The sequence below is a fragment of the Wolffia australiana genome, chromosome 8 (assembly GCF_029677425.1).
Source record: "Wolffia australiana isolate 7733 chromosome 8, ASM2967742v1".
Lineage (NCBI taxonomy): Eukaryota > Viridiplantae > Streptophyta > Magnoliopsida > Alismatales > Araceae > Wolffia > Wolffia australiana.
Window position 1 is genome coordinate 5605108 of NC_135842.1, and position 14406 is coordinate 5619513.

Sequence of the window (14406 nt, forward strand, 5' to 3'; positions counted from 1 at the left end):
TTTGTAGAAAAAAAGCAAATAGGGGATTTCATGGGAGAAATAACATAAAAAAGAACTCATTAACATAATCAAGAATATTAACCTGAAAAAGGCAATACCATCAGGAAACAGCAAAGGCTCAGATAGCATCCAAGCATCTTGAGTTAGAATAAAGATCCCACGAGATGAGTGTTCCAAGAAAGTTAAAAGGATGTATATGAGATAACATTTCGTAACGACATTAGCCAAAGGCAAGAACCCTAACCAAGTGCAGGGATCTTGCCTTTGGCTTTTGCCTGATCTGGGTTAGGGTTCATACATATCCCTAAGGAGAAGGAATTCCATAGAATTCAATCGACTGACTGTGCAAATGTGGGAGTCGAAGTCATGGTGAGGAAATGGTTCATTGGTTGATCGTAAGAACACTAATCGAACAGTCAGAAACATGTATCTTCAAATACATATGCCCATCATCTGACAGATTTCATCAGACTGATGGTAGGTGCATAGTCATCCTTTAGTTATTTCATTAAAGTGAAAAACTTAGTCCAAAACAGAAGTGAACAGGGATTGGTGAACTGGCATTTACTCATTTCTCCTCCCAGATATTACTACCGCTTGCAATCTAAATGTAATAGACTTATGCCCTTCTGATGAATATAATTCTAAATGATATCAACAGTTCTAATGAAAAGACAGGCAGAAGCTAAACGACCCAATTATCAACTTCTTCGAGAGCTAATACTTGATTCTCTGAGGTCTAACTAATTAGGTCACATCCTAAACTGGTTCGCATTAAGGATTCTGTCCTTACAAACGACTGGATCTAAACTGGTGAGAATTGTTGTGAATAACTATTCAGGGGAACCTGTTAAAGAAACTAGCCATTAGACTAGCCGTTGGGAGTTTTGTACTGGGCCCATTGTGTTTCGGCCCATTATTATGTAAATATAAATTGTGTGCCCTAAACGGAGGTGAACAGGCGTCTACTTTTCATTCTCGATTTCTATCTTCTTGTCTCAACTTCTCCACCATCTGGTTCTTGACCTAGGGTTCTCTACTTCTGTCATGGTATCAGAGCTACGGTGAAGACGAGCAAGACTACCACGCTGAGCTGGACGGCTCCAGGTTACGGGATCCTGTCACAGGCTGCAGGGCTGACATCTCTGCGTCTCTGAGAGAAGATCAAATGGGGACCTCTAGCTATTTCAATCTCCTGGGAAGTCTCTCCTGACTAACTGGGAGGACACGGTTGACGGGATCGCCACAAGCTTCTCCTTCAACTGTCTCACTGCTACAACTATCAGGTGTACTCGCTCCATCTTTATTCTCTAATTGTTGTGCTACTTCTGCTGTTGCTGATCTGATGGCAAAGGAGGAACACCTATCTTCTTCTGGGGTAGATCTGGGCGTATCCCATGCTCCCATAGGGGACAAATGGTACACCCAGTTGCCTCAGACAGCTCAACGAAATTTGTTCACTGGTCATAACTTGTACCAATGGACGAAATATATCAATAGCACAATCCGAGCAAGGGGTCAACATCACCACTTGACTGATGACCCACCTCAGGAAACAGATCCAAAGTATCTAAAGTGGAGAAGTGAGGAGAACATTCTCTTCTCCTGGATTTTAGATTCCATGATCTCTGAGGTTAGTGATTCTTATACAGATTATGAAACAGTTAAGGAACTTTGGGATCTCACTCAACAACAACACTGTATGAGAGATGACAAATCACGTATAGCCGATCTAGTAGATCTTTCAATGACGCTACTCCAGGAAAATCAGACTGCTTTAGAATATGCTAATGAGCTTCAAACCATTTGGAAGGAAATAGATTTCTATCGATCACCTACAGCTAATTCTATAGATCGTCAATATGTGTTGCGTGATAGGGTTTATCGGTACCTAAAGGGAAATAGGTCCAAATTTGGACCTGTTCATGCACAACTATTCAATCGTGAACACAAGCTGAACTTTGAAGAAACTGTCTTACAGATTCGTAAAGAAGAGCACCGTCTTGGACGAGGCACAGATCGCAACATGACTCCACCTCAACTTCAAAACTCAGCTTGCAGCACAAAACAGTCATATCCTAGCAATGTATCACGACGACCTACCTCTACTACAAAATTACCAGCAAACGTTGATCCATCGACACAGAAAAAAAACCAACCTAAGAAATCACGTGGGGATGATAAAGATAACTTGTGGTGCAGTCACTGTCGACGACCTAGACACACTAAAGAGACTTGCTGGAAACTTCATGGTCGTCCTGTCTGGGCTGATAAAATTATTGGTAAAGGCAACAGTATGATACAAACTGAAACTGATGGAACTGATGCTACTCCACGGCACACCTCGGTTCAGGGCATTGAGTGACTCAAAGAGGAATTACATCAACTTCAGAGCAAGCTCAAGGCAACTGAAATACCTCAAAATTCTTCAGGTAACTCCCTATGCCTCTTAACTGTAAGTAACATACCTCAAAATTCTGCTATCTGGATTTTAGACTCTGGTGCAACTGATCGTATGACTCACTTGAGTTCAGTTTTTAAAACCTATAAAGTGTGTCATTACTCTAAGAAAGTACAAACAGCAGATGGCATGCTTCTTACAGTTGCTGGAATAGGTAGTATAGACCTTGACCCACTAAATATGCTCACCAATGACTTGCATGTACCACAGCTTTGTTTTTAATTTAATCTCTGTTCAACGATTCGCCCAAAACTCCTCTTATAAGCTGATTTTTGACGGAGTTAATGCATTTTTGTGTGATAAGGTCAAGGGCCTGAAGCATGGGCTAGCTAGAATAAAGGACGGTTTAAACCACTTGCACTCCTCCAAACAGGACAACATATGCTTGGAACCTGTTGCAGGGGGGGCTCCTACATCCAACACCGTATCGTTATCCTCTAAGGTTGGTTCACCCATCATTTCATCTCCTACAAACTTTCTTTCCACAACATTGTCACAGATTATGCATGGATCATTTCGTATGTGATGTATGTCAACTTGCTAAACACAAAAGAACCAGTTATCCTTTAACTGACTCTTCTGCTACTACGGTGTTTGAATTGATACATTGTGACGTGTGGGGACCAGCCCCTTTCACTGACCTTCATGGGTTTCGCTGCTTTATTGTTCTAACCGACAATGTTAGTCGTTTCTCCTGGATTCACTTCATGAAACAAAAATCAGATGTCTTCCTTATTATTAAAGGATTTGTTGCTATGATACAACGCCAACATGGTACTCTCATTAAGCGATTCCGAACAGACAATGGTCAAGAATTCATGAACCTTGAGATTTCTATCTTGTTTAAAAACCAAGGCATTATTCATGAAACATCATGTCCACATACACCCCAACAGAATGGAAGGGCAGAGCGCAAACTGGGACATATCTTGGAGAAAACTCGGGCTCTACTTATTCAGAGTAGTAGTCCTCACACACTCTAGGGAGAAGCAGCTATGTTATCTACTTACTTAATAAATCGTCTTCCCACTCCTTCCTTAAAGGGAAAAACCCCTCTTGACATAGTCACAATTTCCTATCCAACGGCAAAGCTACATCACGATTTGGAACTTCGAATATTTGGATGTGAATGTTATGTACATTAACATCCCCATCAAACACATAAGTTCGCCCCACGTGCTCTCTTGTGTGTATTTGTTGGATATTCTAACACTCAAAAGGGTTATAAGTGTTATCATCCCTCTACTTGACGCATTTTAATTTCTAATGATGTTACAGTTAATGAACATCGATTTTATTATTCTAAGGACTCTCCAAGAAATCAGAAATTCACCAGCCCATCTATACCGTTACTCGTGCCTCACAACACTCCTTCCTTGTCAGGTCCATCTTCAGATCAAAGGTCATCCTCGGATGTCCCCAACTATGGTGACAATGATTCCGAGGACAGCCCCGGGAACACTCAAACTGGATATCATCTCGTCTTCTCTCTCCATGTCCTCGACACTTCGTTAGAACACATCTTCGTGCTCCAACCTTGGCTTCATCATCTGATGTTGAGCCAGTGCATCCCTCCATGGTTGAACAAGTGCCCCCCCCCTTGAACAACCCCAGACTCATAACTCTCTGGACTCAGAACCCGACGTTCGTACAACTTCGTTTCCGTTAAGTAACATAAAAGATCATAATGTATAGCCTACACATAAAAACTTCTTAGTACATCTTCAAAAAATTAATATACCCAGGTCTGTTCAGGAGGCACTTACACAACCTCAGTGGAGAGCAGCAATGGATTCTGAAATGGAGGCATCGTCTAAGAACCATACATGGGAGTTAACATCTCTCCCACCCGGTAAGAGTCCAATTGGTAGCAGATGGGTCTATACTGTGAAGTACCCGACCGATAGTCAAATTGATCGCTACAAAACACGTCTTGTTGCTCAAGGTTACACTCATAAATACAGGGTGGATTACATGGAAACCATTTCTCCTGCGGCAAAAATTCTAATATCTTTGGCTGCACTTCTTCAGTGGCCCCTTTTGCAATTTGATGTACAAAATGCCTTTCTTCATGGACACCTCAATGAAGAGGTGTACATGAAACCCCCTCCTGGTTACAATCTATCTTCTGGACAAGTGTGTCGCCTCAAGAAAGCTCTATATGGCCTAAAACAATCCCCTCGTGCCTGGTTTGAACATTTCACTCAAGCTCTGAAGCATCTTGACTACAAACAAAATAATGGGGATCATACTCCATTCTATCATCCCTCCACTCCTAACACTGTCATTATTCTTATCGTGTACGTAGACGATATAATTATTTCTGGAAATGATTCACCTGGTATTACACATTTAAGTCATCAACTAAACTCACAATTTGATATTGAGAGCTTGGGAGAACTTACCTAATTCTTAGGCATTGAAGTCGCTCAGTCCTCCAGTGGTATTACTCTCTCCCAACATAAATACATATATGATCTATTGGATGAAACTGGGTATCTTCAATGTCAGTCTGTGTTCGCCCCCATGGAATTAAACCTCAAGCTTAAACTGGATGACAATGAACCTAATACAGAGCCATTGGTTTATCAATGTTTAGTTGGTAAGCTTATATATCTATCCCATACGCGACCTGACATATCCTATTCTGTGAATGTCCTAAGTCAGTTTATGCATCACCCAAAAGTTTCTCACTTGCAGGCTGCCTATCGTGTACTTCAGTACTTAAAGGGGACCATTGGCCTCAGCCTCACCTTTTCTCAAGGTAGGTCATTCTCTTGAAATTTATACTGATTCTGACTATGCTGGTTCGCAGGTCAATCACAAGTCTGCCAGTGGTTACTGCTCCTTCCTTGGTGGGAATCTGATTACCTGGCGTAGTAAGAAGCAACAAGTTGTGTCCCTCTCTAGCACCGAAACTGAATTTCGGGCACTCACGAAGGGTATTTGCGAAGGGTTATGGATTCAAGGCATTCTCAGCAAATTGCGCTTTCCCACAACCCAACCCACTACCTTACTATGTGACAACAAATCTGCCATCAGTCTTGCTCACAACCCGGTTCAACATGACCGGACAAAACATGCGGAGATCGACCGTCACTTCATCAAAGACAAATTGGAATCCAAGACTATTGCAATCAACTATGTCTCCACCAACCAACAACTTTCTGATCTCCTAACGAAGGGTCTCTCCAGAGCCCATCATGATTATTTGGTCTCCAAGCTGGGAATGCAGGACATTCATTCCTCAGCTTGAGGGGAGGTGTTAAAGAAACTAGCCGTTAGACTAGCCGTTGGGAGTTTCGTACTGGGCCCCTTGTGTTTCGGCCCATTATTATGTATATACAAATTGTGTGTCCTAAACGGAGGTGAACGTGTGTCTATTTTTCATTCTCGATTTCTATCTTCTTGTCTCAACTTCTCCACCATCTGGTTCTCAACCTAAGGTTCTCTACTTCTCAGAACCATTTTTCGTAATTCCCATTTTACATCATTCGAGGGCTTATTAAAATTGGTTTTTGTTCTCTGGAGTACTGATGACTAGCTATGTTGGGCACATCTTTGGCTTATAATAAGGTCTCGTAAAGGACGGGATCTTCACTCATGAGATTTATTGTTAAATACCCACTGAGGGAAATTCTTTTTCATAATTTTTACTTTGAATCATTCCAGGATTATAAAAAAAATATCTTTGTTGTATGGAGTTCTCTGGAGTTCTGACAGTTAACTACCTAGGGCATATCTTCAGGTCTCTTGTCTTTCACGGAAGCTATGTTTCAAAATTCCCACTTTGCATCATTCAAGGACCAACAAAAAGGCAAGAAGATCGCGAGCTATGACAAAAAATATCCTATAAATAATAGAGAAATCGTAAATACCTCCGCAATCTTTCCCTAACCCTCCTTGAAATGGAAAGTGAAACGAACAAAACCAATCCGCCATAAATCAAATCTCCTAGCCTCAATACCCTTGGGAAACTATCTGCGATAATTTCCATTTGCACCATTGAGGGACCATTTTTTAAAACATTATCCCACCTAATGATTTAATTGTGAATTCTCAATAGAGTATCATGGGAAGAGGTTTTCTCCTAGGTGACAAATAAAATCAGAAGACTCTTCCACTCCACTAAATCCATCTAAAGTTTGGGAGATAAACTGATTTGCCCATCATGCAAGAAGTAAAATCATCAAGCAACAACATTAAATTGAGAAGAAATAGAAAAATCCTGGAAAAAAAATTAAACCATAAAACCAGCTCAAAAATCAATCCAAAAAAACTCAAATCCACTTAACTCTTTGTCCTCATTCCAATCTGTTAGTGAGAGACTAGCTACTATGGGCTAATAGGCCCTATTCTATAAGCCCATTAGCCCATCTATCCTTCTCTCTCTTAGGGTATACATACCCACCTATGTACTCAGTTATGAGTATGTCATTATCTTCCTCTTCTCTTCCACAACATGGTATCAGAGCTCCAGAGCTCCTCACCTAGGGTTTGACATCGCCCGCACATCGCCGCTGCCGCTTTTGCAGCAGCAGCCGCCGCCGCCGTGCGCAAGCGCAGCAGCCAGCCACCGCCGCGCGCAAGCGCAGCCGCCCGCCACCGCCGCGCGCACGCGCAGCAGCCCGCAGCCGCCGCACGCGCGCCGCAGCCTGCCGCCACCAGCGTGATCGCGCCGCAGCCGCCAGACGCCGCGCGCCGCGCGCGCGCAGCCACCAGCTGCCGCGCGCCCAACCGCAGCCGCCAGCCGCGCGCGCGTATGCGTTGCAGCCGCCCGTTGCAGCGCCGCGCGCGCTCCAGCCGCAGCGCCCGCGCGCCGCCAGCCGCCAGCCGCCGCGCTCGCGCGCGCAGCCCTAGCCTCAGCGGCGCCTGCGCCGCAGCCGCCAGCCGCTGCACGCACGCCGCGCGCAGCCCTAAGCCGCAGCGCGCCACGCCGCAGCCGCCAGCGCTGCGCGCGCGCCGCCGCAGCCGCCAGCCGCAGCGCCGCGCGCAGCCGCCAGCCGCGGACGCACGCGCCGCAGCCGCCAGCGCGCCGCGCGCGCAGCTGCCAGCTGCCGCCGCGCACGCGCGCAGCCCTAGCCGTAGCACGCCCCGCGCGCAACCGCCAATCGCGCGCGCCCGCGCGCAGCCGCCAACCAGAGCGCGCGCGCGCACTGCCACCGCGCGCCTGGGCAGCAGTAATCAGCAAGCCGCGCGCCGCAGCGACAGCAGCAGCGTGCAGCGCGCAACCAAGCCGCCGCGCCGCCGCCACCGAAACCAACATGCCGTTCACTGAGACTGACTTCGCCGAGAGGCCCTTGTCCTACAAGGTGGCTCATCCGCTCCCATCGGTCCCGGAGGTGACACTCCTACGGGGCCCAAATCTCCTTCAGTGGATGCGCTTTGTCTAAACCGCCCTGAAGGCACGTCAGCTCTTCAAGCACTGCACTGAAGAGCCCCTTACAGTCGACCACCCACACCATGCGGCGTGGGACGTTGAGGAACAGTTCGTCCTCGGCTGGCTGTATGCGTACACCCTGGCTCCCGACTTCCGCGACCGGTTTCCGCATCAGAAAACGGTCAAAGGATTCTGGGATCAGGCGCGCTCCTTCTGTGGCCGGGACAACGACTGGTGGCGCCTTTATGCTCTTGCAGTCTCAGTGAACGCTGGTCAGGCCAGCAATCTCCGTCAGGGGACGCTGACCATCTCTGAATATGCATTTGCCCACAAGAAGATGTGGGATGAGGTGGACTATTATCTTCCACCCGACGACCCGACGTCGAAGACGTACCAGAATGTGCTCCTCTTGCGGATCATGGGCTTCCTCAGCGGCCTGAACCGCGAGTATGATGACGTCCGTCGTCGTGCTTTGCACCGCAAAGAAGGTCCACCTGCTCTTGAGGAATTGGTGAAGGAGCTCCAAGAGGAGGAAAGTCACTTTCTCCTCCATGGGACTCCCTCCTCCGGTCCTCCGGGCGAGTCGACTGCCCTGCTTTCTGCCCCCACCGCGTCTGCACTTTCTTCCGGCGGCAAGCCCCCGGCGATCCTCCCTACGCCCACATCCGCTGCTCCACCAACTGGTACGGCAGTTTGCTCATATTGCGGCAAACCGGGCCACGGGAAGAACAAGTGCAAGAAGCACCTGAATGATTGGAGAAAGAAGAAAGAGGCCGCCGACGGCAAGGCCATGGTGGCCCAGTCCGACTCGTCCTCCGCCAGCGCCTCCTCAGTGACCATGGATCAGCTCCAGGCAGATTTGGCCCGACTTCGTGACCAGATGGCAGCCCTGCAGAATCCATCCACGGCTTACTTCGGTGGTTTTGGTGCGTCTTCCACTCCTTCCCCTTCCGATGAATGGCACTGTGGTCATACGGCTTTTCACTCTCCTGTCGTCTCCGATACTACTTGGGTTCTTGACTCGGGGGCCACCGAACATATGACCCCGAGTAATGCCCGGTTTGTGTCCTACGAGCGGCATCAGGGTGGCCGTACTGTTCTCACTGCAGGGGGTGGACGTCTTCGTGTGGCCAGCATCGGGGCAGTCTATGTGGACGGCTTTGGTGTGGTCCACAACGTCCTGCATGTTCCCGACCTGCGGGCAGTTCTTATGTTTCCGCAGTGTTTAGTTGATGCCGTCTCCTGTTCATTCCACCTCAGGCCTGACGGTATGTTTCTGTCTGACAAGGTGGGCCAGACTACACCGATTAGGCGGGAGAATGGACTGCTGCTGCTGGATGACGGAGGCCGCTCCCATTGCTTCATGGTGCACCGGACTCTACTCTCGGTGGCTGAGCAGTGTCGGGGTCGTCTTCTGATGGAGCATCAGCGTCTTGGACACCCACCTTTCTCTACTTTACAGCGTTTGTTTCCGTCGTTATGTTTGGGCGTGGACCTCAAGACTGTGATTTGTGAAGCTTGTTAGTTGGCCAAGCATCGTAGATCCTCTTTTGCTTCCTCTTCGTCTCACACTACGACCCCGCTGTTCCGCGTCCACAGTGATGTATGGGGGCCGGCCCCACAGCCCAGTCTGAAGGGGCATCGCTACTTCCTACTCTTTGTGGACGAAGCTACCCGCTATACGTGGGTTTACCTTCTGACTGCGAAGTCGGAGGTTGCGCAGAATGTTCGACATTTTTGCACCATGCTCCAGACGCAGTTCGGTCGCGGCATCCAGCGTTTTAGGTCCGACAATGCTCTGGACTTCTTCAACGCTGACCTTGACTCTTTCTTTGCCGACCGGGGCATTCTCCACGAGTCCTCCTGTGTGGCCACCCCCGAGCAGAATGGCATGGCTGAGCGGCGGCTCGGCTATGTTACCTCGACAGCGCGCACATTGTTGTTGGACTCGAAGGCGCCTAGGCGTTTTTGGGGCGATGCAGTTTTGACGAGTACTCAACTCGTTAACCGTATCCCCACCCCGCTCCTGGAGTTCTCCAGCCCCTTGGACCGGATGACTGCGGCCTTCCCGGACGCTTCCCTGAGGACGGGGCTCTTGCCTTGTATCTTCGGCTGCACGGCCTACGTCCATGACTCTTCTCCGACGCGCACAAAGCTTGATGCTCGCGCCCTCAGGTGCGTGTTCGTGGGTTACTCTTCCCTCCAAAAAGGGTATCGGTGTTACCATCCGCCCTCTCAGCGTTTCTTCATCTCGGCAAACGTCACCTTTGTCGAGCATGAACCCTACTTTGGGGACTGTTCTACCTCATCACGCCTTCCGCTAGATGAGGCTCCTTCGGCCCCCCCCTTGGGGCCCGTATGATCGTGGAGTCTACCACCACCACTCCACCCTCCTCCCTCCATGATCTCTCTCCCCTTGCCTCCTCTTCCTCAGTTCCCCCTGTGGGGTCCTTGGACGTGTCCTCCACTTCGTCTTCGTTTCCTGCCCCTCCCCCCTTGGCAACTCCTCCTCTCCCATTGGTCTCCGGTTCACCATCCTCGTCCCCTCCCGGTGAGTCGCCCTTGTCACCCGTCCGTGACCAGCCCTCATCTCCATCCAACTCCTCTTCCCCTCCTACCGCCGACATACACTCCTCATCCGGTGTGTCGTCTCCTGCTCCTCCCGGGGAGTTCCCCCTTGCTTCTGCTCCTCCTACTGTCGATGGTGACGATCAGTTGGGATGGCCTATTGCTCTACGGAAAGGGGTCCGTCAGTGCACTAAGGCCTCCCTATACCCTCTCTCTCATTTTATCTCCTTTGACCAGTTGAGTCCTCCCTACCGGTTATTTATTTCCCGCATTGAGTCCGATCCCGTTCCTCGTTGCTTAGCCGATGCTCTCGCCTCTCCTCCTTGGAAAGCGGCGATGGATGAGCAGATGCAGTCTCTCCTCAAGAACCACACGTGGGACGTCGTTCCACTTCCCCTTGGCAAGAGGGCTGTGGACTGCAAGTGGATCCACGCCAAGAAGCATCATGCAGACGGGACTCTCGAACACCTCAAGTCTCGGCTAGTGGCTCGGGGGTTCACTCAGTCCTATGGCGTAGACTACTTCGAGACGTTCTCACCAGTGGCGAAGATGGAGACTGTCCGTCTTCTTTTGGCTCTTGCGGCCCATTTCCACTGGACCATCCGCCAGTTTGACGTCAAGAATGCCTTCTTGCATGGCGATGTGACGGAAGAGGTGTACATGCAGCAGCCGCCGGGCTATTCTCTCGGCCCCCCCGGTCACGTGTGCCGCCTGCGGAAGTCTCTCTATGGACTCAAGCAGTCTCCGCGCATGTGGTGTGGGCGGTTCTCCTCCGTTTTGAAGACCGAAGGGTACACTCAGAGTAATGGAGACGCCTCCCTCTTCTTCCGTCACAGCCCGACCGGGATCTCAATTCTTGCCGTGTACGTCGACGACATCCTCATCACGGGGTCTGATGCTGCTGAAGCTGTCCGCCTGAGCGCCGCCTTGGCTAAGGAGTTTGAGATCAAGGCCCTCGGCCTTCTTCACTACTTCCTTGATCTCGAGGTGGCCTACTCTCCTCGTGGGATCTTCGTCTCACAGCAGAAATACACTGTCGACTTACTAGCACTGACTGGGATGACCGATTGTGCGCCGGTGAGCACTCCCATTGATCCCAACGTCAAGTTGGGCAAAGGGGAGGATTCACCACTGACGAATTCCCACCGGTATCAGCAACTGGTGGGGAAACTCCTCTACTTGACGCACACTCGGCCTGACATCGCCTTCGCCGTCAACTTGCTCAGTCAATTTATGCATTCTCCCCGGGAGGTTCACCGTCAGGCCGCCCACCGGGTTCTTGCGTACCTGAAGGGCTGGCCCGGCAAGGGCCTGCTCTTCCCTCACAGTACTGACCGGACCGTCAAAGTATACACTGATGCTGACTTCGCCGGTTCCGTTCTGGATCATCGGTCTACCACGGGCTACTGCACGTTTGTTTTTGGCAGTCTTGTCAGCTGGAAAAGCAGCAAGCAGGACAAAGTGTCCCGTTCTAGTGCCGAAGCCGAGTACCGCGCACTCGCCGATGGGGTCTCCGAGGGCCAGTGGATCTATGGCATCCTTCACGATCTCCACGTGGAGTACGCCGGCCCGATTCACTTCTACTGCGACAACAAGTCGACGATCGCGTTGGCCAAGAACCCTGGACAACAGGGACGTATCAAGCACATGGAGCGCAACCGCTACTTCTTCAAGGAGCGAGTCGACGAAGGGATCTTTGACCTTGATTTTGTTGCCTCCGCTGACCAGGCAGCGGACGTCCTCACTAAGGGCCTCTCCCGCCCACTTCTTCAACGTGCCGTCTCCAAGCTCGGCATGGAAGATATCCATACTTCGCTTGCGGGGGGGTGTTAGTGAGAGACTAGCTACTATGGGCTAATGGGCCTTATTCTATAAGCCCATTAGCCCATCTATCCTTCTCTCTCTTAGGGTATACATACCCATCTATGTACTCAGTTATGAGTATGTCATTATCTTTCTCTTCTCTTCCACAACACAATCAAATATCTCCAAAGAGGCAAGTAGATTTAACTTATTGGGGACGAACAGGTGAGCATCACATCACAAACTACCACAAATGACATCCTAGAAATACTAAAAACCTCGAAAAAAATTAAACCATAAGAACATTTCAAAAACCAATCCACAAATATTTAAATCCACCTTAGTCTTCGTCCTCGTCCCAATCAAATATCTCCAAAGAGGCAAGTAGATTTGACTTATTGCGGACGAATAGGTGAGCATAACATCACAAACTACCACATATGACATCCTAGAAATACTAAACGCCTCAAAAAAAAATTAAACCATAAGAACATTTCAAAAACCAATCCACAAATATTTAAATCCACTCAGCTCTTCCTCCTCGTCCCAATCAAACATCTTTCAAGAGGCAAGTAGATTTGACTTATTGTGGACGTAGAGGTAAGCATAGCATCACAAACTACCACAAATAATAGCGTAGAAATACTAAACACCTCTAAAAAGATTAAACCATAAGAACAGCTCAAAAACCAATCCACAAATATTTAAATCCACTTAACTCTTCATCATCATTCCAATCAAACATCTCCAAAGAGGCAAGTAGATTTGACTTATTGCGGACGAAGAGATAAGCGTAACATTACAAACTATCACAAATAATAGCCTAGAAATACTAAACGCCTCGAAACAAAAAAAATAAACCAAAAAGGCAGCTCAAAAATCAATCCAAAAAAACATTCCACGCAAACATCTCCTGAGAGGCAAGTAGATTTGACTTATCGCGGACGAAGAGGTAAGCTTCACATCACCAACTACCACAAATAACAGCCTAGAAATACTAAACACCTCGAAACAGATAAATTAAACCATAAAACCAGCTCAAAAACCAATCCAGAACAACTCAAATCCACTTAACTCTTCGCCCTCATTCCAATCAAACATCTCCAAAGAGGCAAGTATATTTGACTTATTGCGGACCAATAGGTGAGCATAACATCACAAACTACCACAAATAACAAACCACACACCTCAAAACAAAAAACCAAACCACAAAACCAGCTCAAAAATTAATCCAGAAGAACTCAAATCGACATACCTCTTCGTCCTCATTCCAATCAAACATATTCAAAACGGGGAAAACCCCCAAATCCTGCGAAGCCCGCTCTCTCCACCCCCCCAGGATCCTTCCCTACCATCTCAGAAACGAATCCGTGGCGTCGCCAGCAATCCGCTCAACCACCGATCCACGACGACGACGACGCCCTCTCACGAACTCAAATCTACCGCCGCCGAGAGAACGAACTAGAGAGAGAAACAGTGCGATATAGAGAGAGAATGAAGAAAAAAGAAGAGAGAGAATGTGCGGAATAGAGAGAGAAAGAAGAAGAAGATGACTAAGAAGAGAGAGAGGCGGAGAGAGGGATGATGCCACATGGCGAACGCTGATTGGCTGTGGCACAGAGCGCAGGAGAAGCTGACACGTGGAAAAATTAGTGGCTGGGAAGCGAAGATCGAATACTGTCCGCTGGTTGGGCGAAGATCGATTTTTGGTTCGGATTTCGCACTTCGCGTTTGGCGAATAATCTGGACCGTCCGATGTCACGCGACGGGCCTACCGGAGATGGAGTCCATTGGATGGACGGCTCGATTCAGCTCCGAGTCCGAGTCAAGTGTCGGACGGTCCGGACTGTGCCTGCCAGGCTAGTGTGGGGAAATAGGCCACGCCTTGGGGTTTGACTCTACCGTTGTGATTCGACGGTGGGGATTGGAAGATAGCCAGAGAGGATGTGCTCGGCGGTTGGATTGCTGCCACGTGGTGGCAATGAGACCATAATATTTATTTGGAAGTTTTCCTTGCTATTAAATTTGATTAAGAAAGTTTTAATTTTGGGAGATTTGATAACCGTGGAATTTGTTGACGGTTTGCAGGAAACCAATTTTCGAGAGGGTTAATTTCACATAATGGAATGATCTTGGGTTTATCATGGAGTGTTCGTCCGTCCAATATCCGATGTCGGAAAACCAGAATCAGGAT

At 48.6% G+C, this 14406-nt stretch overlaps 1 protein-coding gene across 2 annotated transcripts in view; it reads right to left on the reverse strand.

Moving 5' to 3' along the window:
* Positions 1-13730, reverse strand: part of LOC144706804 (agglutinin-like protein) — a 28684-nt gene extending 14954 nt beyond the window's left edge. For both annotated transcript variants that reach the window (XM_078579858.1, XM_078579857.1), the window contains exon 1: positions 13468-13730. In XM_078579858.1, coding sequence (XP_078435984.1) covers positions 13468-13494 — 27 coding nt within the window. In that variant the 5' untranslated portion in view covers positions 13495-13730. The remainder of the gene's footprint in view (positions 1-13467) is intronic.
* Positions 13731-14406: the final 676 nt, after the last annotated feature.